The following is a 26,802-nucleotide window of genomic DNA, read 5'->3' on the forward strand; positions in this document are numbered from 1 at the left end:
TGCTTGCTCTAGGCTTTACCTACCAAATCTCACTGAATCTTTATCAGACCCTGTGAAGTGTACATTACCACCTTCATTTTAGGTAACCTGAGGAAAATAAGGTTCAGAAAGGTGAGGTAAGGGACAGAGGTAACACAGTACGGCTGCCTCCTCAGCCCATGTTCTTGTAACACACCATCAACCTTTGTGTCGTTAGACACCCCCAGTGAAACGGACCTCCGCCACCCTTGTGAGCCTGGGCCCCAGCACCCCTTTGCCTGCCTCCCCTGCTGTGGTGTGGGTTCCCTCAGAGGCTCATCGGTTTGGTGCATAAAATCCAGCACACAACAAAATGATTGGCACTTGATAAGTGTTCCTTAGTACTGGCTGATGTTTGTCGTCTCAAATCTCAGCCTCTAGGACAGAGGCTGTTCCCTAAGTAAACGTCCTGAGATTCTTCCAGGCATGAGAGTGGAGCCATGCTGGTTAGATGCCTCCTAGGGTTGAAGTCACACTCCTAAAGGGCAGAATCCTGGAACCCTTTCATTTAACAAGAAAGACCAGGACCCTCAAATTTCTTCTGCTGTGGACGTCTCCAGGGGCTAGTCCACGAACCTATCAACCAACCCTTAACCACTTACTAAATGCTTCCTATGGGCTGAGAGCTGCATGGGAGGGACAGGACTGCATACTCAGAAGTTTATTCTTCCTTCCAAACCTCAAAACTCTTATGAACGGACTGATTTATTCACAGGGTGAAAAAGCTACCAGCAAATAACTATCAGTAAGTAGCACTGATAACTAGTATTTTACAAGGCACAAACTCATTTTACAGATGAGAACATTAAGACTCAAGGTGAACTGTCCAGAGCTCCTTAGCTGCCTCACTTTGCAATCCAACAGGGTAAATACCAAGCAGTGTGTGAGCAGAAGGTTACGCACAGTCTCAATGATAACCTTTTTCACTTATATCACACTTCAAAGCTCACAAAGCACCTTCACAGAGATGCTTTCCTTAACAACAGTAGCTGGAGGTGTGGGATCACCACTTCCATTTCAGAGATGAGAAACTGAGGCTCAGAGAGGTGAAGTGGCTTATCTAAGGTTACGGGGCTACTAACTGGCATCTTCAACTGTACAATCAGGAAAACTGTGACTGCCCTCCTTAAGCTTCTTCCCCCCCGGGCTGCTGTGCAGATTAGAGATGGTATGCCCTGTGCTGGGCACACAGTAGGCCTCACAGTGGCTATGATTATTGCTTTTATAATATACACCTTCCAGCCAGGGCCAGTCTGGAAACTGCAGTGGCAATGGCCTACGGGCAACAATCCTCTGGCCCCTCTTGGTAGCTGTTTGGCTCTCACTTCAAAGGCTGAGACACTGTCACTGGACTTGGAATTAGAGAAGGGGCCACAAGGGGCTCCAGAACTTTCCAGAACTCTGCCAGTGACTCCAGGCCTTGAGGACTGAGCTGAGGGCCTCCGTAGCCCCCCACCCCCCCACCCCCCAGAATTGCTGATTTGGCCTCATTTGACCTTCAAAGAGCTCCAAAGAGTCCCAAACAGATGGGGGCAGGCTGAAAGGCCCAGTGACAGGGCTGTTGATTCTGGATCAGAATCGGGAGTTGTTTCTGCTTTCCCAGTGGGTCCCCAGCAGCACAGACCAGCCCTTGTGGGCTCTCCACGGCTGGGCTGGAATGGGCTTTTGATTTCTTCCCACTCCTGGCTGGAGGACTTGCCGGTTAAGCTGTGTGGAGTGTTTACTTTTTGAACAATGGCAGCAGGCTGAAGAAGAGGAAAAAACCTGGCTCTTTCTTCTGACTTTCAGGCCAGGGTCCCCTTAGTAACCAAAATGCCCGCGTACCAGGCTCCAGGAGGAGCTGGGTCGGCACAGTTTCCCCTCATAGGACAATGCCTGGTGGCAAGGCCTCTTCCAAAGGAGCTGGCGTGGACTCAAGGGCCTTCCTGAAGCTCATGTTCCCAAGGAAAGAATCAGAGGCCAGCTTGGCCGGATGGTGCCCTAGCCCTGAAAGGCTCAAGGAAACAAGAGGAACGAAGAAAGGAAAAAAACCAAACAAACCCCACGAAACCCTTCAGGCTGGAGGATGGGGTGGGCGGTGCTGATGGAGAAGGAAGCCTGGCCGTTACTGGGTGCCTGCATTTAACCCTGATCACGCCATGTGGGAGACCTCACCAGCTCCATGGTAAGGAGGCTCAAAGGTCAAAGAAACTGCCCCAGATCACACAGTGAGGGACTGGCGGAGCTGACTTCTGAACCCAGTCTTTCTGACTCTTTCTGAACACGTCCCCAAACCAACTGCTCAGGCTTCAGAACAGGAATCTGCCTGCGCAGGGCACGCAGCTCTTCCGGCACTCTCAGGGCTGGCTTTCCCTACAGGAAAGGACATGTGCCTTCCGTATCACAACAATTATGGAAGTCAAAATCAATAAATAAACAAACAAATAGGAAAGAGAAAAATTCAAAGAAAATTGTGGTAACTCTAGTGCCTCCATTTGAAGACAACGTTTTGATGTATTTCCTTCCAGACCCTTCCACCCTGATCCCTACTTTTTAAAACACAGTTGAAACAATTTTTAATGTTTCTTTCTGGTTTTCTCATTTATTACAATATAAGCAATGTTTCACTTCATTAAAAGCTTTGTAAAGATCATTGCTAATTGCTACAAAACGTTCCACTTCATAGAAAGAAACCCAATCAAGCCCCTTTTGTTGGCTATTTCCAGTTTTTAAGAAATTATTATAAACAATATTGTTGTGAAATCTGTAGGCATAAAACCTTGTGCTTTAGGATGGATTCCTAGAAGTGGAATTTCCTTTCTACTTCTTAAAGAGTGTCCCTCTCAAATTTGACTTTGAGAGAGATATCTTTACTTCCAATTATTTTAAAGTCATTTTATCCACAGCTTGTGTTTCCTACTCTAAGTGAAGAAAAATCAGCAAAGACACGAGCAGATGTCAAAATAGTCCTCCAAAAACCCTACCCAATTAAAACACTTACTAGTACCGCGGCACACCGAGACAGCTCTCCGGTAGCCTGTCCCACCAACACATTCCCTCTCTTTTTAGTTACAACATATGCCAAAGCTCCTGCCAGCTGCAAACCCTCCCCCCACCAGACTCTATAGGCTTTTTCTCAGAATGAAGGGGGGAAAAAAAAAAAAAAAAAGAGAGATACTGACATGCACACTGGCTTTCCAAATGGCATTTCTTGCACAGAGAAACACACAAAAATGGCATCTTCCCATAAATGTTGTTAATCAAAAATGCCTTTCTCTTTATGCTTTGTCACAGACAGACTTAGGCTGACCTCTACCTTTCAGGACAGGGAAAGGAAAAAAAAAATCACAGAATGGGAGGTGGTCAGGGCTGGCTGAGCAAATACAGGCTCTGAAAGAAACTTTCCCTCTAAATTGTCCCTGACCACGTGGGTTGCCTTGGGCGACTCACTCAACCTCTATAACCTCCCGGTTTTCATCTGTAAAATGGGGATCACGATCACCTCAGAGCTGTTGTGGGGATCAGAGAAGCAAATGCACGTAGAGGAGTGAGCACAATTCCCAGGCCATCTACAATAGGCATTCGACGAACAGAGGCTCTCTTGCCTGTACTGTCCCTTCTCCCTCAGTGGTTCCTGGGACTTGAGTGGAGTCTGGTTATCCTCAACCCAGTTTGCCCTTCCCCATGCCTGCTTATGGTTTACTCCCACAACCAGAATAACGCGTCAACCTAGAGTTATTAATACAGGCATCTGCTTCCTTCCCTGGTCTGTAGGTTTCTTGGAGCCACCAAGACAGAGCTCCATACTCTCAGCTCCCATATCAGGCAATTCGGGAATGAATGAATAAATGAGAGGCAGGAGAGCCCAGAGTCTAAGGGTCTGGGATCTGGGAGCCAGTTCATCTGAGTTCTAATACAGCTCCACCATTCACCAGCTGTGGAAACTTGGGCATTTCACTTAATCTCTGTGCCTCAGTTTCCTCCTTTACAAAACTGGGCATAACAGGGCCTATACCTCATGCCTGTGATAAGGATTAAATGAGTTAACATTTTTAAAGTACTTAGACTAGTGCCTGGCACATGAGAAGCTCAAGAAAAATGTTTGTTAAATAAAAGTGAGGGTCTTTTGAGGGTGATGGGAATATTCTACATCTTTATTGCAGTGGTTTCATGAACATATAAAACTAAGAATTCATTGAATCGCATTCTTTAAATGGATGGTTTTTTGTGCATAAATTATAACACAACGAGTTGATAAACACATTAGTACTACGCCCAGAACATAAAATAAAGCCACAATAAGACTTTGAAAATAACAATGCATGAATGATGGTGACCAAATGCCACATGACAAGGTAATTCTGCCTGAAACCATCACTCAGTGTACATTCTGATCTGCAGCTGTGTGGCTCCCTGCCTCCTTCTCTTTTTGTCTAGCCCAGAGTTTTTAAAACTTTTTTTCTGCTCATGCCCTCCTAGGATAAAAACAGAATCAATGCCCCTGATATAATTCTCTACACAAAAATTGGGTCCACTTGAGAATCACTCGAGAATCACCCTACCTTCTGTGTACCTTCTCTAGTCAACAAGATTTTACTGAACTTACTTTCTAAAGGTGGCTGTATAAAAACAGTGGGTTCCCCCTCTATCGCCTGCCTCTAAAATATAGAGTATCAGTTGCACTTGTTCAAACCACACAAGTACTTCGCGCAGATGCGGTGACCTTGCCTATCTACAGTGGGGATTGAGCAGCCAGAGACCAGGCAGGACTTCAAAGCAGGTCATAAAATGAAGAGCAAGGATTTGCACTGGCGAGGTAATCCGGGGGATCCAGAGAATGGTCAGGAGCCTGAGGTGCTCCCCTGGCTGAGGAAGCCGGGAGCTGGAGATGGAGGAAGGAAGCTGCCCTGGATCTTCAGCGGCTGGACCCAGATCCAAGTCTGCCTCCTCAGCTGAGAACTGGGCTCCCTATCTAGGACGGAGGCTGTGGGGGTCTATGAGGCAGCAGCATGGGATAAAGGAGCCAGCACACAGTAAACCCTTTCTGCTGTCCTTCCATCAGGACCATTGTCAGGGCAGACTGTATCTTATTTGTCTCTGCAACTCCAGTGCCCAGCACAGTGGCTAACACAGGGCAAATGCTCATTAATTGGAGAAAGAATGAAATATTGTGGTTGGGTCCATTCTTCTGGGAGGCAGGCCTGGAGCAGACATCAATGTAAGCTCAAATGGACCATGTAAGCCCAATGTAAGCGTTTGCTCCAGGAAGTGAGAGGGGGATAATAGTGATGATGATGACAGTGACAACAATCATGTGACATTATCAGGATTAATTAGTGTAGAATTAATTCACAGTTGACACAAAAAGTGACATAGGTGTTACCACGGTAGTTAAGATGTGGATTCTAGAATAAGACAGCCAGATACGAGCCTGGCCTCCACCACTTCGCAGCCTTTGGTAAGTTCTTTACTTCTGAACCTCAGTTTTCTTATCTATAAAATGGGGATAATACTACCCACTGTTCAGCGGGTTTGGAGGGTTGAGTGGAATAATACATGTAAATAATTTAACACGGTACTTAATTGCAGTAAGTGCAATAAAGGGGGAGGCTGTGAAAAGCAAGTTTCTATCCTTGCCTTTTGAAAGATTAGGGTTTCAAAACGAAAGATGTGAACGACTGCTTTTCAGACCAAAGGCAGAGGATAATGACTCCATTATATGCACTATTTTGATTTTGTTCCATTAAAATTTAAACTCTCACCAACCTATTGTTCTTTTCCTGGCTACATCTTAGGGCCATGGGCACAGGGGCACTCTGTAGCCAGACTACAAGTGTTAATCTTGACACCATCAGTTACCACTGTGCTACCTTGGGCAGACCCTTTAATCTCCTTATGCCTCGGTTTCCGCATCTGTTCAATGAGATTAAAATAGTACTGGTACCCAGGACAATGGTTACTCTTGAGTCAGAGGGACAATGACTGCAAGGGGGCTCAATGGGGCTTCTAGAGGGCTGGTAATATTTTAATTCTTGAGCTGGTGGTGGTTTTCAAGACCTGCCTTGAAAGAACTCATCTTGCTCCATACTTCGGATGAGTGCACCCTTCCCTATAAACCCCATACTCCACTTAAATGTTTATAAAAAACAAATAGCAAGAACTTCACTGTATTTTTATGGTGGTTAAATGAGTTAACATACATATAGTACTTAGAGCAGTGTCCATTATATAAAAAGCATTGGACATTGACCCTTATATTATTATGAAAACAATTTATCAGTAATTCTATGGGTAAAAAGAATCCAATCTAGAATATATTTCATGTCAGAAAATATGTTTGCAAAGGCAGATACGCCCTGGACACCAACTGCTTCTTCCATCAGTCTTGTCCCCTTCTCCAGCAAGGAACAAAGCAGCAGTATTACTGGGTACCTTCGAAGTCCTGAGGGGCCCTCGAGGTTCTGTGTCAGCCTGCTTTGGGATAGGAGCAGGACTGAGTAGGAGTCAAATAGGGCTCTGGGTTTTATCTTCTTCAATCCCTACTCAAGAGACCCAGGGCAGGTTCTTTAAATGTAACTGAACCTCAGTTTCTTCCTCTATAAAATGGGGCTGTGACCGTGTGCAACAAAGGGTTGTGAAAAGATTAATAGGAAAAAAAAAAAAGGAAAGGAAACATTTACTTTGTATCTATTCAACCATGTTCCCATTTGCCCAGGGTGCTAGCTAGTTTTGGCTCCAGGCAGGCCTTCTCCCTGCTGGAGTGACCCCAAGGCTTGTAAGCCATCTCCCCTCCTCTGGCCAAATCAGCACCTGAGGCCACACCTCTGACAACCAGCAACAAGACCATCAAGCAAAGGGGACAGGTCCAGACTGGCTTCCTGCAAAGACACTTTCTTCAAGAGGATGCATCACCCTCTTCTATCAGCCTGTTATCAAACCTGCAAAGTACTTTACTTTGGCTCAGAGAAAGTCCAGTGTTTGTCTCTCTCTGAAAAAGGCGCAACTGATATGGCTCCTGGCATGATACTTAATGTCTCACTTAAGTATGACTTATTGGCAGTTTTTTTTTTTAAGTTTTGAAAGGCAGAGAATATGGTTAAAACTAAACAAAAAATAACACCTTGGAGTTCCCGTCGTGGCGCAGTGGTTAACTATCCGACTAGGAACCATGAGATTGCGGGTTTGACCCTTGCCCTTGCTCAGTGGGTTAACGATCTGGCATTGCCATGAGCTGTGGTGTAGGGTGCAGACGCGGCTCGGATCCTGCGTTGCTGTGGCTCTGGGGTAGGCTGGCAGCTACAGCTCCGATTAGACCCCTAGCCTGGGAACCTCCATATGCCACGGGAGTGGCCCAAGAAATGGCAAAAAGACAAAAAAAAAAAAATCTTCATAGTCCATCAATCTAGACTTTATCTTAAGCAACTGTTGGCCTGGCTTCACACACACTGTCACCTCTTAGGCTGAATACACTCCTGGTTACGTGTGAGCCGAGGCACAGCTAACTTTACGGGGGGCCTGCACGGGCCAGGGACTGAGTTACACACTCTGCATCCATCATCTTACTGACTCCCACAACAATAAAATGAGAGCTACTAGCTGTTGTGTTCCTCCTGTGGCTCAACCCTTACATGTACCACTTAATGCAATCCTCATGACACTTCTGCAGAGAGATGAGGAAAGGGAGGGTAATAGAGATAAAATAATTTGTCCAAAGCCCTGTGTCTTCACATCAGTGGAGCTAACATTGAACTCAGTTGAACACCAAAACCTTTGTATTACCCAACGCACCTTACTAACTGCTGTGACACACTGTTTCCATCAACAAACATTCTGAGCAGCTGTAATTTAATAGATGTTTGTCAGGCACATACCAGAAGAATCAAGCAGCTTGATGGTTGGTCTAGACTCCATTAAAATTCTCAAGGGGTAGGGTTTCCTACGGCATTCTCTACCCATTTGATGGATGAAGACACTGAGGCTAGAGATTAAACAGTTTGCCCATGTTCTCATGGTTGCCGTTTACCAGAAAAAGGATTTGAATCTGGGTCCCCCACGCCAACGTTCTTTCCACGATACAGCACACATCAAATGTACTCAAATGCATGCGCATGTCTATGAGAACATAACAAAGAACAGCGTGGGGGAGCTGTGGCCTCCCAGGAGGAAGGGAGAGAGGAATAGGAGCGAAAGAGGGAAGGGCAGGAAGAAGAGAGGTATACTCAGGTATCCTAACTCTACTCCCTCCTGAAGCCTCAGATACCCTCAGACGGAAGAGTGCCATTTTCTTTCCCTTCCTCAGGCCTCAAAGGTCACTGAGCTGCCAAGCAGTTGATAAACGTAGTAGCTTTCCTTGGAGCCAGGAGGCACTCATTTGCTCCTTCCTGCCCTGCAAAATTAAAAATCTAAGCCCCACGACAGTTCAGAGGAGCCCTGAAAACACTGCTGGAATGTCCCAGTGTGCTTTAAACAGAAACAGAAGCTTGGCAGGGGAGGGAAGTGGTGTAAGCACCTCACGGGTCAGGCCAAACCCACTCCTCACAAGGGAGTAGCACTGACTCTCATCAATGAAGCCAGAGACTTTCAAGGCAGGTCAGCAAAGGGGCTATTTCTCTGATGGACTTTTCCTCCTTTCCTGACCATCCATCCATTGGGCATTTACGTATTCACCCAATTATTCACTCATTTGGTCGGACAGGCTTCAGAGAGCCAATCACATGAACCTGATGTGAGGTCCTAAGGACAGAGACGACTCAAATGTGATCTCTAATCTCAAGGGGCTCCCAGCCTATTTGTGTGGGGGTGGTGCGGATGGGGAGGGCTGGGGTAAATTCTAACCAATAAGCCTAAGAAAAGGCACAGTCATATTATGTAGCAGAAAAGACCTCACTCTGGTGGGACATCTCCACTCACATGGAGCCTGCCTGGCTTCCTCCCCAGGATGGCCATGGGCCCAGGGGCGCAGAGTCCCGGGGTTGGTGCCCTGGCTTACTCGCTCACTCACCAGGTTGCTTTAGGCAAGGCCTTTGCTTCCTTTAGCACCAGTCAAGTTTCCTTCTCTGTGAAATTGGGTCTTGAGCCTCACCATCAGGATTGTTGAGAAGATTAAAAGGAGACATGGGAGGGCACGTGCTTCACAGAGGGCCAGCCACAAGGCAGACACTCAGACAGCGCCTGTCCTTCTCCTGCGAATTTGGTTCTGCCAGTTCCGGGGCTCCTTCTACCAGACCATCCAACATGGTACCACCATCCAGCCTAACCTCCACTCTGCCCTCCGAAATGGAGCAGTGCGCCCATCTATACCTCTGACTCTGCTGGGGTTTTGGCCCAAATTGAGGCATCCTTCCTACTGTTAGAGACTCAGTCTTCTCATGAGTAAAAAGAGGACAAGGAAGGTGCCAACACCCTTCACCACTGCTGCAAAGTGCAAATGAGAGAAGAGGTGGCAGAGCGCTTGGGAAGACGGCCCAGAGACAGATTACCGTGATGACCCCCTTCTGCAAGACCCTGCTCTTCGATAAAACCTTCCTGACTACTCCTGCTCCCACAACAAGCTGCCTTCTTTGGTTCTAAGTAAGTACAGTGGGCAACACATACGTGGCTCCTCAATTCAAACTTGATTAGTGATGTTTCTGTTTCATGTATACCTGTCACTTCCTTCTTAAAATAACTGGTTTCACCATACCATGTTTACAAATATGGCAATAACACGCACCACTGTCACCTATAAAATACTGTCGGGTTTTAAAAGACTACATTTTAAACTATATGTTTTCATTGGATCCTCAAAGCAACCTCATGGAATTCACAGCAGAGAAAAATAAAGTTCCTGCCTCAGGTCCAGACAAGTAACAGAGGTAGGATTTGAGCTTTGGGCTGCTGGTCTCCAAAGCCCGGTCCCCTTCACCTCTCTGTATAACCTCTTCTGCTTTCCTGGCTTAGCAAATACTGAGGACAGTGACCAGGTCACATACTTCTTTTGTAACCTCCATGGACAGGCTTAAAAGAGGCAGATATATAACAAACAGACTCTAAAAGCAGGGCTTGTATCATGTATAGCTATATTTTGTACACACTAAAACACTTCACATAACAAAATAATTGGGTTTGAATTCTGGTCCTGCTAATTATTAGTTGTGTGACTTTGGACAAGTTGCTTTACCTTTCAGTGCCCAAATTTCATCATCTATCTGTAAAGCATAGCCATCACTTCTGGAGTACAGATTTGTGAAAATTAAATAATGAGTGTAATATATCCAGCAGTGTTTCAAAAACAGTATCTATCCAATTTGAAACGACGAAACTGGAATTTAATAAGAGTTTCACTTGGGTTTAAGGGGATCTTGATTCCCTACCCCAAAATGGTTTGGGGTCACCCTCTCATAAAACAGGGCCTTCCTTCCTCCCACACAACTGCCACTTGCCATCATTCATTCATCACTAAGCACAGCAAACCTGGACTCCCATCTCCACCTGCCTTTTATTTGAAATGTCAATTTTTAAAGAGTGGAGAGGTTGGAAACCCAATTTAACAAGCATGCTGAAACATTGTTTATTGCCCCCATAAACATGGCTTAGTGAGAATTACGGACTTAATCAGAGTGAACTTATCTCCCAGTGAAAAGGAACACTTTAAATTTCAGAAATGGCACCTTCACTGTGAAAATCTCTTAACTTTTCAAACAAACTACAGGGGGTCTTAAACATATGGGCAGTAAAGGGACAGCCATTACTGTGATTTGTCTTGCCCAAGAGCCAAGGAGCCCTAAAGGTCCATAACAACTTTAAGATCTAGGAAAAATATCCGGAAAATCATATTCAGGAGACATGTCTCTAAAAACACCCAAAAGATCTGCCAAGTGGCCGGTATTACTGTACAGTTGCTTGGAGCTGCCCAAAGAAAGGACCCTGCCGTCATTAGAATGGGGCCGCGTGATAAGCAACAGCCCTGAGAAATCTCCCCTCTCCTCCTGTGTGTAAGATTAAAAACACTTAGCAATAGGTAATACTTTGGGACCTGCTTTTCAGAGGAGAGGTGCTATATAAACCCCAAAGGCTGCTAAACAGGTGGGTGATATTTTTTCCTTTTTAAAAAAACATTTCCAGAGGATGAGGTCCTGTGAACCCCAACTTCCCAATCTGAGGCTTCATTAAGGCTGCTCTGATCATTCCAGGCAAGGTTTTCATAAAGACGCCCCATCTTGCAGAGAATGTATCAGCCTGGCTGCCAGAGGCAGGAAAGGCAACAGATATAAAATTTTATTATTTCAATGCCCCAGTAGCAGCCAGGAGGACTTAATGAAATCGCCAAGATTTACAATCTGAAATAGCTATTGCACAGACAGATATGGTTAAGGGAGCTGTGCCCTCTGACCTTTCAACCCTTTGATCCCCACACAGCAGGTGGCCTGGAGCCCCCTCCTGGGCATCTTCCCTCTCTTCCGACACTGCTGAACCTTGATGTGCAATAAGCCTGACCCGATACAGGTGACTCTCACAGTGCTTATCACTAGCAGCTGCTGCTAATGGATTGGCCCAAATCACTTGGCCTCGAGATGCTATATCTGAGATGGGGAGGGGGATGAGGGATCTGCTGTGCAGTGTCCAAACTGCTGAAATGATGCCCAATAAATAGTTCAGCCTCAAGTCCAGCTGTTTGGAAATGCTTAGCAATGTCATTACCAAAAACTGTCCTAGAAATGGGACTCTGGTCTCCTCTGATTTATACTTTGAGTTAGAAAAAAAAAAAAAATCACCTTTTAAAAATAAATCACAAATCTCAAAAAAAAAAAAAAATCAACCCCGAAGTCCCAAATGCATCTCTCAGAACTTCCCTAAAACCATGTGCAGCAAATTTATACCAATGAAAATCAAAACAATTTTTGGAAACCTAAAATTGACTGTTTTCAGTTCCATGAAATTTCATTTAAAAAACCCCATATGCCAAAATGTCCAAATTCTCTTATTTTTAAAAATTGGGATGACTTCCAAAATCATAGCTATCTTTTTCTTCCTTTTTTTTCTTCTTCTAAAGCTAAGGATGGGTAATGTGCATATGTACTTATCAAGCTTCATAATTTAACCCATTCGGTCAGTATAAAATATTTTCAGTAAAATGCTGAAGAAGCAGGATATAAACTTATTACCACTGCCTCTTTTAAAACAATTGACTCCTAGGCACCAGGGCTTAACAGATACTCTATTTGGTTAAGGACATGTCCAGGAGTCTAGGCGGCCCCAGTCTGCAGCTTTTGGGTTTTGTCAGATATTTGGGTTTACGGAGGGAAGGATTTTAGGCAAGACACGTGAACCATTCTGTAGGATGTTGCTAATGTCCAACTTAAGCACCACCGTTGACCACACTTACGAAAAGCCCTGAGCTCATGCGTTTGTTTCTAAACAAACATAGCACAGTGCCCCCATTCTTTACCTACAAAGGCCTGAGCTTAGGTCATGAACGTCTGAATCCAATGGGCAACGAATTAACCCACTTCTTTTGTAGCTAAATGGCATATATTTTAAATCTTCAACTTCAAATTCATTTTTAAATCAGCTGAGAATCAGACAATATGTAGAGAGAGGTTTATAGGCTCCAATTTTAGTCACACTCTTCTCTATGAATGTTTAAGTTTAGTACAGAGAGCAGTTTATGGAGAAATTAGTTTAGAAGGGGGGGAAAAAAAGGTATGGTTACTATATCACAGTTTGACCACTTTGTACGAAATTATTATTAAGCTCTCTTCTTCAGAGATGCCTATTGGAAATATTTTATTAACATATAATATCTACCATTGGGTGAGGGTCTACTAATGGGCATGGAACTTTATCCATATTATTTCTAATTGTCATCACTTTGAGGCAGGTGACTGAATTTTGCAGATGAAGGTGTGACTTGCCCAAGGTACAAAAGGACAAAGACTGGGGCTGGGATTCAAACTCAGCTTCACTGCCTGCCTCCAAACCCTTGGTCCATCCACATTTTCCCCAACAAAAGCAAAATGAAGACAAACAAAACAAAACAACATGCAATAACTTGCGCAGAAAACGCCAGATTTCAGCTTGCTTACACACTGCCATGGTCTATTTAAAGGCCTTCCGAATCAATTATTTTAGGTTATTAAGAGGAAGTTTAATTTGGTTGACAAACACCCCTACTGTGGTGACCTCACATATCAACAACAAATGCCTGATGGTCACAAACCCGTACCATGAGTCTGCTGAGCATGGTGTTAAACAAAACCACATGTGCCCTGCTTCCAAGAGGGATTTGACTAGGCCAAGGGTACCGCTCTTCAATCATCACGCTGCTGGTCTCTGAGCTCCCACAATGGCCCCGCCCCTAATCACTTGCAAGAAGTTTATGAAAAGAAGTCACTAGTCCCATGTGGCTGGGTTCGGTTGAAAGTGCCTTTAAGCCAATGTTGATTTAGAAAAAGTCACTCAATAAAAAATACAAAGGGAGGCTGAAAAAGAGGGCAGAGCCAATCTTAGGTAGATGTCTCAGCTTCTTTTAAGGAAAATTTACCAGTTCTACACACACATAATACTGATAATCCACTTCCATTTATGTGGTGCCTACAGTGTGTCAGGTACAATTTTCTCATTTACTCCGTATTAAAAAAATCTCCTATGAAGCGGAGAATCTACCCATTTTACAAGCAAGGAGGCTGATGCTCAGAGAGGCACTTTTATATCTGCATCTGCAAAACAGGGGCACCTCTCAAAGGGGTGACAATTAAAAATTATATGGCTCATGTGTTGTGTATATTGGTAGAACTGCATCCAATGGCTGATATTATTATTAAATATTTCCAGTCAGTATCTCTCGAGAACATAATAGTGGTTTTGTAGAGAGTGCGCAGACTGTGTGATATAGTAACCCTATCTTTTTTCCCGCCTGCTCAACTGACTTCTTAAACAAAGGAGCTTGTTTACAGTCACCTAGCAGTGGTGAAACTAGAATTTGAATCCAGGTCCCCACACCTGCAGAGTTCCTTCCACTCCATTCCACAGCCTCCTTGCATGCATGCTGCTCCTTACTGTAATCTGACAGGAATTTGGATAGTTCAAGCTTCTCTTAGTAGCAATTTATAAACTTTAAGTTTTCTTTGAAGTCAGCTTCAACATTGCTAAATTGGCTAAATGTTGATAGGAAAGTTGGAAAACAAAAGCATCAATGATGGTTTCACATTTTCTACTGGGATTCTCCCTCATAAATTACTTAGTTTTTCTAATCTATAACAGAGGGCTATCTCATCTCACAAGAGAACATTTCAGTCACAACAAATTAGACTGAAAATGTACTGACTGCAAGAGATACTTAAATCAGCCAGAAGTACTTGTTCCCTTTGATTACATAAATTACTACTAGAGCTTCAAGTTGTTTTATATTAACTAATTCCAACATTAGAATAAGTGCCATTTAAGAATCATACTCATTTTAAAAGCAGATGCCACATGAGGAGGAGAGAGCTTCCAGGGGAAATCTATCAGGAGAAATCCAGAATATCCTTCAGGCCCTAGGTTGAAAAGAGCTGCTGCATGCTCACTCTGAAGGCTCTGGATGTGACAAAGCCTCACATGTGATGATTTTATTTGACAACAGCATGCTAAGGAAATTCCAGCAAGACCAAGCTATTGCCCAATTACTTTTTTCTTTATATAATTAAGCAAGGGTTTCATTGATCTAAACTTTGCCTCATTTTTATACTGCTCACTATGAAGAATAATGTCTGGTAGAATTTTTTAAAAAGCTCTTCACATCCATTATATCAGTTAGTTCTCACAATCTGAGATGGGTAATACGATCTTAATTTCACTGATGAGAGAATGGAGTCTTGGGAGGCTAAGTAAGCCGGCCCCAGTCACAAGTGTACTCAGAGGTTCCTCTAGAGAAGTATGAGGCTGCCAGGTGTGACCCCTCCTTTGCCTTCACTACGATCCACAGTGCAGGCCCTGGAGGCCAGCCTAGAAAGGAGAAGTCAGGCAAAGGTGGGAGCCTCTGCCCAGCAGTGGAGCAGGGCTAGGCCTGATCCACAGGTTCTGGTGTCTGACAAACCCATAAGAGCTGAGGAACTGGATGCAAATAGTTCATCTTGTTGAGCCTCGGTGTCCACATTTGCAAATATGGATTCTCCTCCTTGTGGGAGAGATTCTGAGGATGCTCAAAAGTAAAAAAACAACAGGTATAGTACCTGGCATTGTGTCTGGCTTCGAGCAAGGACATAGAAGATAGCAGTTTCTTCCTAATCCTCTCTCTTTCTCGCTGAAGCTCTTCCCGTGAACCTATGACTAAAACTACTAGGTGGAATTTTTCATGCAAATTATCACCTTCTTATAAAGCAGGACTATGATTACTTAACACTAACAGATAGATCCCATGTGGAATTTCTCAATTCTTGTGAGGACACATTCAAGTTATCACTTATACTTGAATATAATCATGGCTCAGTGTTGCATCAATCACCGTATTAACAACTGCAAGCTACATCTTACTACTGTCCACCTGTGGAGTCTTATGAGGAAGCAAAATGGTACAATGGGAAATAAGAAACTCTCTTCTCTACTCACCATGAAACTTTAAAAAGTAGGTGTAAAAAATGGACAAAGAATTAAAGACTTTCTATGCCAAGGAAAAATGAAAAGAAAAAAAACTAGTTAAAAGGGTGCCAATTCATTTGACAGCAATTCAGGTTCTTTGAGATACAAAGGAAAAAAAAAGTTACTTTTCTTGTCTGTAAATAAGTAAATCTTGTTCCTTTGTGTAAAAGCTCTACAGTTAAACTACTACAGCCACAGATAAATACCACCTCTGGATCCCAGAGACCAAGAGGCGCTTGGATGTGGCACCTGGGTGCTGTCCTTGGAGTAAGTGGTGGCTCAGCACTGTCTCAAGCACTTGGTGCCTTTGCAAAACCAGGCTTCCAAAGGCTCCGGCTAAACCTTCCTACAGAAAGGACAGTGAGGAGGAGAGAGGAAGGCTGTGAGTGTGGCCTGTCTCCAAATGCCCCATCACAAGTCTCGTGAAATTGGAGAGGTTCGGTGGGGCTGTGAACTTGGAACCTGGGTGTCGCTCCCCTTGTTCCTACTGCCTGAACTACCACTAAATTTATACTCCCAAACCATGCTGTAGAAAGATTATCTAAGTCTTAAAAAAAAGTACTTAGAAACAGAGAGGGAACAAAAATCTAGTAAAAATGGTGCTTAAAACCTCAAAGAAAGCTATCAGTACAAACACCTCTGCCACAGTTTGGTAGCAAGGAAACCATTTGGAAGCTTGGGTTTGGGAGGCTGACACATCTGAATTTTATATATATGGTTGTGGTGTATAATTTACTTAAGAATTACCTTGATCTCTACAAATATCAGTTTACTTTATTAACATGGTTAGGTAGTTTCCACGCATTTTATATGGAAGGACCGTGTTTCTAATGGCCCAGGAGGAGGACGCCTAACCATGTCCTTCCCCTATTTACACCCTTCAATGGCTCTCCGTTGCCCTATAAAGTTGAAACTCTCCAACATGGCTTACAAGGCCCTGGATGGCCTGGCCCTTGCCTGCCTGCCTGCCTGAACACGCCCGTCAGACCCTGAACTGCTTGCACTTCCTGGGAAACTCCGTGGTCTATCCTGTAAGTCTCTGTAGATGCTGTTCCCTGTTCCCCGGGCTGAGCTCTAATTTATCTGTTAGGTTCCCTTCCTCTGAGAAGCAGAGACCTCAAGGCTCAGTTCTGTTTTCCCTACCAGAGGCTATGGCCTCTTGGATTCCCTGCAATTATATTCTCCTTGTCTGCATCTGCTCCAGAGAAAACTCTGAAGGCACCATTATGTTACATTCACCATTTTACAAAGAACTCCTAGTACGATACAATGCCTGCTACGCAGAAGGCTCTCAAGACATTACTCTGGAAGGAGACGTGTATTGTGTGCCTACCCCAGGCCAGACACTGGGATACACTGGACAGATACAGGACTCAGTTATTTAATCTTTACCACAATCTTAAGAGATGGGGACTCACCACTCTTACAGATGAAGAAAAGATCAGAGAGACAAAATATCCTGCCTGAATTACTACAGCAGGGGAGTGGTCAAGCAGGAACTGGAATTCCACATATTAAGTTCTCTAAAAGTGCCACTCCGATCCCTGGCACAATGCCTCCAGTGTTGCCAACCAGGGGAAAACAGTGCAGGCACAAACCAGTTTCCCTGAAGTTCTCTCCCTAGGGAATGAAGACGATGATCCCTGGAACTTAAAGAGTCCCCAAAAAGCAATTTCAAAGCCATCAACTTAACAATGGCAATGGCTTTAAGGCCACTGAAATAAAAGTAACAGTGGCTGCTGACCTTTGCTGACCTCTCTATGTGCCAGGCACTGTGCTTGGTAACCCATAGGCATTATCTTACTGGATCCCTCAATGATACAATAGGGGAGGTTGGCCACTGCCTTTATTTTACAGGTGAGAAAACAGAGGCCCAGAGGCGCATTTCCTTGCCCAGAATCAGACAAGCAGGAAGTAGGGAAGTCGGAACCCAGGCCCCACATCCTCACTGCCGCACTTTACCGCCTCTGTGTAGGTGGAACTTTTTTCACAGGCTGGCCCGAGCCTCTGTGTGCCCTGTCACTGCCACCTCCTTTCCTTCCTCCTTCCAGACCAGGAACCACACAAAACTCCTTCCACATACATCCCTCCTGTCGCTCTAAGGCCTGTACATAAAGCATTCTTTGTCAGGCTTGCAAAGGAAGGTTTTCGTTTAACAAGAAGGAAAAGTAAACCATCTATCAGATCTGACCCAACACCTGCTACCAGATCTGGCACAGAAGAGGAGCGGCAGAGCATCTCCTGAACTGAGCTGAGGTCGAGAGAATGAAAGGAAACAGTCACTGTGTAATCTGGCTGCGTTTGGGTATTTCCTAGCTGCCAGCTAACATGATCATTCCCTCCAAGAAGAAACTAGGTCTATGCCAATACCCTTGGCTATCCTGCTAACTTACCACCAGCCCCAAATTAGTGTTTGCTTAAATGAGAGAAAGGATATAAAAAGGCACAAGAGGGATAAGAATGACGATTAGCTAGAAACGTGTCACTTTAGAAGGAAGGCTGACTCTTTAAGGTGACTAGGTTGCCAGTTAACAAACAGTCAGGGCACCCTGTGAGAGCGTGGAGGCTAGAATTAGATCTTTCCCCCAAATAACCTTCTTTCAAATGAGAACACTAGGTTATAATTTATATTTCCTTTTGTGCAACAAATTTGAGTGTCATAAAAATGGTTAAAAAGTCTTCCTATGGTAGCTTTTTCTAAACTTTTATGAACATCTGCCACATTCATTTGAAGTTTAAAAAATTCTGGCACATATGCAAAGGCATAATAAGGTGCCTATAGCTTTCAAGAAAAAATAACAAGACAGTCAAAAATAAGCCTTTCGCTGAATTGCCAGTAAGAAAACTAGCGTGCGAGAGGAGATGGGCCTTCCCGAGCTCCTTCCTTAAAGGGCTTTCCTTTGGCCCCAGGTCTGAGCTCCTCCCCAGGCATGAGAGCCCACAAGTCCTGGGAGAAACCTCAGGGGAGCATCTCTTTCATGTGAAGGGATAACAGGAGCAGATAAGCACAATCAAAAAGCACAACTTAAGAGCTCTGCAAGTGGGAGCTGAAATCCAGGGGAGGGGATCAGGAGACTGCGTTTCATGGTTTGGTAGCTCACCACTGCCTCGCACATGCAGGAAGTGCTATCTTGTTTGGCCAGTGCCTTAGCTGGGTTCAAGAGTGGGGCCACTACTAATTTTCTTTTTCTTTCAGTGCCGACCACATGATAGTTCAGCATGGCAACCCCCTCCCCAGTGTTAATCCACCGACAGAGCTAAGATTTATGGTGGCCAGTGCCTCCCGAACCTTCTCGCTTAAAAAAACCCTTCAAAGGCAGAGGAGAGTGGACTTTCACCCATTCACCTAAAGTGCAAAACTCTGCCTTGAGTTTTTGCTTCAATATCTATGCATGTTTTGCACTGCATGTTTTACGACAAAAAACCCCCTTTTTTAAAGTTATTTACAGTCATATACAAAGAAAAAAAAATTTACTCCCTCCATCTTTAAGTAAAATTATGGAGCTGGGTTCCCTGAAACAGCGATGTCTTTTGGAGAGGGCTCTAATGTGCCCTGAGTTCCAGGTCTCCAAGCACTCACTCAGCCCTTCTTTTCAGAAGGCACCCGCTGGGCATCCTGTGAGGTGCTAAGGACACCACAGTGAATGAAGCACAGTCCCTTTTCCCAAAGAGCTCATGCTCCCAGGATGACAGAGAGGACAGGGAAGAAAAGAGCTGTCATCCCGAGCCAGAGGTTCAGTAAGCAGATGACAGCCAGGCCGGAGGACTTCCTCAAACAGCTGGGGGACAGCAGGCTTTGGCTTGCAGGGGTGTGGGGACGCGAGTGGGACCAGCCAGAGCACTGACTCTGCGGGGATGGTGAGGACCGAGGCCTTGACCATGGCGGGGAGATTGAACAGAATTTAGGGGTGGGCAGAGGAGGCTGGAGGGCGGGCTACTCAATGCAGAATAACCAGGTGGAAGGCAACCCCTTATGTGTCGGGACCGGGGACTGAATTTTACACTCGTCTTCATACCTCTATGACCTAGCAAAATGTGTGTGATTTTGCTTCTCAAATGAACACGTAAAGGCTTTGCAAAAATCCAAGAAAGCAAAGTAAAACGTCAGTGAAGGCAGTGAGGAAGGAAGAAGGTGAGAGACATGTCAGAACCTTAGTGGTTATTTTGAGAGAAAGAATGAGGAAGAGGACATCCAGCCATGCTCCGTGTGCCCCACTGTAGTGTCTTCTCAGGCAGTGGTGCCATTCACAGGGACCCAAGACAGCGGAAGAGGAGTAGAGTCACTCGGTGGGCGTGTGTGTACAGATAACAAGGGTTTGGGGAAGACTGAGTCTGAGACATCAACAGGCTATCTCATGACCTTCAACTGGCACTTGCAACTTTGGGCCTGAAGTTCAGAGACAGGCAGCCATTGTTCGACGCACAGCTGGGAGTCACCGACATTACCTTGGTAGCGGAAGCAAAAAGCATTAAACAAGATGACCAGAGGGCATGGAGAGGAGAAAGGCAAGCCAAGACTAGAAACTTGGACATTGCTCAAGGTAAAGGGCCGCGAAAAGGAGTGTGAGAAAGCCTGTGCTGGAACAGTCTGTGAGGCAGGAGCGGCAGGAAAGAGCCGTGGATGCCGATAGACCAAATGGTCCTTAGATTAGTGTTTCCAACTGTACAACAATTGGCAAGAAAGGTTTATTACCAAGTGCTCACTTTCAATTTTTCACACAGGAGCTCTGAATACACCCCTAAACTTGACAAACAAAGGTAAAACACAGAAATCTCTTCAATCTGATCTAAATACACCATCCGAGATAGTCCATAAACTGTACTGTATGTGCTCAGGGCTGGGTGATGACAAGGAGGAACTGTTAACAGAATGTAGGAGCCACATGGCCGTCCTGTCAAATTAGAAATTTGAGCAGATTTCTGTGGTCTATTTTGATCGAGATTCTCAATGTCAAACAAACAGGTTTTTCGATAACCAACTTGTTTCATTTTCGTGAGCACAATAGCACAGTGTGCAACAGTGAAGAAGCAGGTGGTCCTCGTCGACGTGAAATGAAGGGAACAGAAGAAGAGAAGCAGCACTTCCTTTAAGACATGCAAAGCATCACCACAGACGGACATGGCTTTAGCTTTTCCCTCTGAGGGCTTATCTCCTGTGCGAAACAGGCAAGCCCCTACCTCCTGCCTAATTTTGCTCTAGTACAAATTTCAGCTCTCTCCTGAGCAGGGAAAAGCTTAGGGTTCATGTCTACAAACCAGTGGCACTTATAAAAGCACAGAAAAGACCTTTAAAAGAATTGCTACCCAATTGGTACAGCCATGCAGGCAGCAATCTGGCCTTTGATTCGCAGCTTTGACCAAGTATTTCTACTTTGGGGTTCCAGGCTAAGGAAATAAGCCAAAATGTGGAAAAAGCCTTATGCTTAAAGATGTTCACTGAAATGTTATTTATAATAGTGAAAAATTCCAAGTAGCCTAAGTGTCCAACATAAGAGGAAAATGGCCAAGTTTTAGTGCATCTAAACAGTAGAAGGACAGGGAGCAAACTTAAAATTATTGAGAATAGACAAAAACATGTAGAGATCCCCATGCCATACTATTGAATGAAATAACAAAATGATATACCATATCCATTAAGTACATGTATACAAAATATATATTCACAAAATAAAGATGAGGATGAAGACCACTATTCCAGTGGTTGAAGCTGGAATAATGGTATTGCGGATAATTTTAATTTTCCTCTTTATACCATCTAGAGACTCTCTATACCACATTTTCTACAATGAAAAATGCAACACTGTTACAGTGATTTAGAGCAAACATCATTTTGAAAAGTGAATCATTTCCCTTCCCTCGTTCAAACCCTTGAAGAACCCTTTCCTCCGGCCTCTTTGAACCTCACTCCCTCACCCATGAAAATTGACAATCTCCAAACAAAGTGGAAAAACACTGGAAACAAGAGCCCGGTGGAAAGGGTCTAAGTGATCGCTCAGCTCTGTGCATGAGGTGTTGCTCCGACATGCTCTCACATGTGGAGCTGTGAATGCAGAGACTGCGTCTTTTCCACTGCCACGTAGCAAAATAAAACTGCAAGCAGAGAGATCTGGGGAGAAGAGGAGCCAACTTACCTCCATTAAACTTAAATGGATTCCTATGAGGTAGGGCATGGGAGCACTGTGAAGAGAAACAGAGACACACAGCTGCTTTAATGACTGTTGCTTCCGACAGAAAATTACAGATGGTTCACTATTTGGAGAAAAACTGTTTTTGTTTTTGTTTTTTTTTTGTAATAAACGTATGCACAGTTACATTCCCTTTCACAACACAAATCCTAATGTGACGTTTTGTTCCCAAGTCTAGAAACTTTGTTAAAATTTCACCATGAGGCTAGCCTTAGAAGCAGCAGGGGTGGCAGGAAGAATGCTGGCCTCGGAGTTCCCGTCGTGGCGCAGTGGTTAACGAATCCGACTAGGAACCATGAGGTTGCGGGTTCGGTCCCTGCCCTTGCTCAGTGGGTTGACGATCCGGCGTTGCCGTGAGCTGTGGTGTAGGTTGCAGACGCGGCTCGGATCCCGCGTTGCTGTGGCTCTGGCGTAGGCTGGTGGCTACAGCTCCTATTCAACCCCTAGCCTGGGAACCTCCATATGCCGAGGGAGCGGCCCAAGAAATAGCAACAACAACAAAGACAAAAGACCAAAAAAAAAAAAAAAAAAGAATGCTGGCCTTGAAGTTAGTCCCTAAAAAACAGCCATGTGAGGGCATCATCTCGGTTGCCTTGTCTTTTTTTTTTTTTTGCTTTTTTGGGCCGCACTCCCCGGCATATGGAGGTTCCCAGGTTAGGGGTCTAATCAGAGCTGTTGCTGCTGGCCTACACCACAGCCACAGCAACTCGGGATCCTTAACCCCCTGAGAGAGGCCAGGGATCAAACCTGCAGCCTCATGGTTCCTAGTCGGACTCCTTTCTGCTGCATCACGATGGGAACTCCTGCCTTGTCTTTAAAAAGGCATTTTGGACTCCACCTGGCAGCCTGCTATTAGAATGAGAAGATACATGTCGAGTGATTAGTACAGTTCCTGGTATAAATGGGAACCATTATTGCTGTGATTACAACAGAAAAAGCAGTTAACAGCTTCCGAAGGAAGGCACACATGCTTCAAAGCGGAATGTTTTTTTATGTGCCTTTTCCTTCTGCCATCAAGAGAAGTGCTCTAACTGTCCATTGTGACCGGACAAAGTATACCAAAGCCAGCAAGCGTCTCCTCCCCAACTGCACACATGCCACCCCGACAATACTGTAATTCAAAAAGCCGTTTCACCTGCTTCATTCCCAGAGCAATGGGTTCCCTAAGTTAGTGACTGAGCAGGAAATGGGAACCAGCTTCAAGGGTTTTAAAACCTGGGCATTATAGATTGATCTCCTTTGGATACACATACACAATATCATCATGATGCTACTTACCGATGATAAGCATGCTTGGCATCATAAGGGGAACTTCCAATTCATCTTTCCTAATCCACACAACGACCTCAACAAGGTAGGTATTATCCCCATTTTACAGAGAAGAGAATAGGCCTAGAGAGTTTAAAGCACTTCTCTAATGCCACAAAACAAGCGGCAATCCTAGGATTTGACTCCAAAGCTTCTTCCTCTGTGCCACACTGCCTTTTTAATACCAGACCTAAAACCCCCAGGCCTGTCTCCCACACACTGTTTTCCTGGGGGTAGGGGAGGGAGGTCAATGAACAGAGAGGGAAGGAAAGTCTGCCAACTTATGCCTAAGTGTCTCTAGCATGGGCTACATCCCATGATAGGTGCAAAGGGTAATTCATGAGCCTAGAGGAGAGAGACCTGGCTCAGACTGAGATGACCAGGCACCCTTCCTCTGGGGCAGCTGGGGCATGGAAGTCAACCTAAGAGGGTGGCTTTCTTGGAGACTGGGTGGGAAAACGAGGAGTGGAAAGAAATGAGAAAGGAGAGGTTTGCTTCCTACCGAATACTAAGGCGTTTAGACTTTATCCTAAAAGCAATGGATAGGCAACGAAGAAGGTTTTTTAAACATCAGATGTGCATTTTAAAATTGCTAAAACATTTAAAAATAAGAAAGAGCACAATTCCCTCATTACCATTCAACAAATAAAATTCTTCAAGCAAAAAGCCTTCCCCAGAATATAAAATGTTCTCCCTACTACAGATCTCAGCAGTAATACATCTTGGGAGCCTGTAAAACAGACTTGAATATTAGCAGCACAGTTTGGGAACTATTCTTCCAGGAGACGTTTGTATTTGATAATAGCCAAAGAAAGAATTAGACACACAACTGCAGTGAAAGTGGAGTTGTCTTTTCTTTTCTTTCTTCTTCGTCTTCTCTCCTTTTTAAAGAAAGGTATCTGCTGTGCACATTCGGCTTCTCTTCGCTTCTAGGGGCAAGGAAATGCCCTATGATATTTTTTTTTCCCCTTAAACTGTAAACCATTAGTTGAGCTGCCAGCTACACAAATGCTCAAACTTCCCAGTGTGCCTGACTCTGCTGTCCAAGCTTTTTCCAGTGCACACTGAAATGAATGTGTTTCTAATTAAGTAGCTTCAGGAACACGACAGCTTCAATGTCAAAAATACAAAGTCTGAACCCTGGCAGGAAGTCTTAAGACTGCAAATGTCTCATCTAGTGGAACCTTGCCTAATGTAATGAAAGGAAGCAGGAAGAGTGCAGAATTCCAGAAAAAATGGCCACTTGCTAATGTGTCCAGAAACACAGCCAAACACATACAAGGGAGAAAACCTCAAATCCATAATATTTAACTGAATTTTATAAACTTCCCCAGCTCCTACTAGTACTGTCATGCAAGTGACAAATGATCCTGTCAGAACTGAAATTCCAACAAATGAGTTAATGTATAGAAAAAGACATTCAAACAACTGTGAGAAAAAAGGTGAAAATACAGCAAAAGTCTCTGTGTAATTTAACTGTAGCTCTTATCTGAAAAAAACATTTTCTAGAATTTTAAATATGTAGGTTTTAATGCCATGCCCTTTTGGCCTACAATAAAAATCAATGTAAGAGAGAAAAAAGGAGTCAGAAGTGATGGCAAATATGAGAAGGGATGAAGCGAGACACACTCTTCAGGTATCATTAGGTAGGCATTTTTTGAAGCCCAATAATTGTTCAAAGAGTAATTAAGGCCTATTATAGAAACGTGGTTTCTCCACCAACTTAGGGCTGCAACAGCTCTGTATTTAGAAAATACTTAAGGAGTTCCCGTCGTGGCGCAGTGAACGAATCCGACTAGGAACCATGAGGTTGCGGGTTCGGTCCCTGCCCTTGCTCAGTGGGTTGACGATCCGGCGTTGCCGTGAGCTGTGGTGTAGGTTGCAGACGCGGCTCGGACCCCGCTTTGCTGTGGCTCTGGCGTAGGCCGGTGGCTGCAGCTCCGATTAGACCCCTAGCCTGGGAACCTCCATATGCCGAGGGAGCGGCCCAAGAAATAGCAACAACAACAACAACAAAGAAAATACTTAAAACGCATTTATTCTGAAACACAGCAGCTCCACATCTTATGTGAATTCAAATTTGGACAAATACCTTTTACATTGTCATCATTTGCTTGCAAAGCCTTAAAGGCTTCTCTGAATCTACTGCATTTTTGCTCTGCAAACATAATGATTATAAATTTCAAGTGGGGAGAGGGAGAGAAGAAAAAAAGAAACCCAAAGTCTCCTTAGCATCTCAATGTAGCAAATACATACCTGGTAACTCTACCTGCACTCTGAAAAAAAAATTTATCTTTTGTCTTTTCATCTTTTAGGGCCTCACCCGTGGCATATGGAGTTCCCAGGCTAGGGGTCCAATCAGAGCTACAGCTGCCAGCCTACAACCCAGCCACCGCAATGCCAGATCCGAGCCGCATCTGTGACCTACACCACAGCTCATGGCAATGCCAGATCCTTAAGCCACTGAGCAAGGCCAGGGATTGAACCCATGTCCCCATGGATACTAGTCGGGTTTGTTAACCGCTGAGCCACGACAGGAACTCCTGAAAAAATTTCTAATTTCAACATACCTCAACAGTTTTTGCAGCTACTGACTTTGTTTTCCTTGGCAATCTCTTTTGTTTCGCTTTTTGTTGTAAAGATAAAGTGGGGTGGGGGGCGACACTAACCCATGATCAAGTCATCCCATGACAACTACTTTTATTTTTGTGTTATTCTCCTCCAACACTGGCCTACATCAACATTAAAGATATCTTCGACATTACAGAGTTCATATGCTTTATTGGTTTCTCACTGGCTCCATTAATGTTTCCCAGAGTATACCACAATTTTTGTGATTATTTTAAAGACTGTGTAATAGTCCACCAAGTATGGATGTCCCATAATTTACTGAACCCTATTGCTAGAGTTAGACTTTAGGTAATTTCCAACTTTTCACTACAAGTAACACCGTAGTGAAAATGAACAACTTCATGTGCATGAATTCCCAAACATGGAATTCCCAAGTCAAAAGGCAGGACTGCATTGTACATCTTTTGTGATATCGTGGCAAAGTGTCTTTTAAAAGGGCAGTACCTGCCCCGGTGGAAATCTTTCAGGATTGCTGCAAGGATTAGAGATAACCCATGAAGTGCCTGGCAGAGAAGCAGTGCACAGTAGGCTCAGTAAGTTATCAGGTCCAAGTGGGTTCTCTTTGCAGCTGGTACCACTTGACCCATTCTTGTAGAGCCCAAAGAATGACTTCTAGCTCCTGCCCCGGTTCTGAAGGGCACCTGTAAGTGTTGGTGAGGACAGTGGAGACTCCATGATGAGCTGAGGTGCTCTTGATATATCATCCTCCACATGGGTTTTGACCTCAAGCACACTTTCTCGTCACTTGATTACCTGCCGAGTTCAGCAGGGTGGCTTATCACTTTCTTTGGAGGGCACCCTTTAAACTTGATTTTATGTACCACCCAGAATGCAAAAACCACCAAGTAAACTATGATTCATTACTTGCTTATCACATGGGATGATAAATTTTAAAAAATCACTCACCATTCTTGGGTATACATTAAAAAGAAATTATAGCAAAAAAGATTGGTTCAGTTATTCTTAAAGAACTTCACATTCAGAACCTGACTCTTATGAATCATTTTCTGATTCAGAGTCATCAGTGTTCTTTCCAAGGATATCTCAGTAACAAAACATAAAACTTCATCTAGACGCGGTCTTC

At 44.3% G+C, this 26,802-nt stretch overlaps 1 protein-coding gene across 10 annotated transcripts in view; it reads right to left on the reverse strand.

The window, feature by feature from the left end:
- The window catches only part of DENND1A (DENN domain containing 1A), a 518,366-nt gene that overhangs the window by 185,885 nt on the left and 305,679 nt on the right, over positions 1-26,802 (reverse strand). For all 10 annotated transcript variants that reach the window (XM_047768359.1, XM_047768362.1, XM_047768357.1 and 7 more), the window contains one exon: positions 21,726-21,771. In XM_047768359.1, the coding sequence (XP_047624315.1) occupies positions 21,726-21,771 (46 nt within the window). The remainder of the gene's footprint in view (positions 1-21,725; positions 21,772-26,802) is intronic.

Source organism: Phacochoerus africanus, chromosome 2, assembly GCF_016906955.1.
Source record: "Phacochoerus africanus isolate WHEZ1 chromosome 2, ROS_Pafr_v1, whole genome shotgun sequence".
Lineage (NCBI taxonomy): Eukaryota > Metazoa > Chordata > Mammalia > Artiodactyla > Suidae > Phacochoerus > Phacochoerus africanus.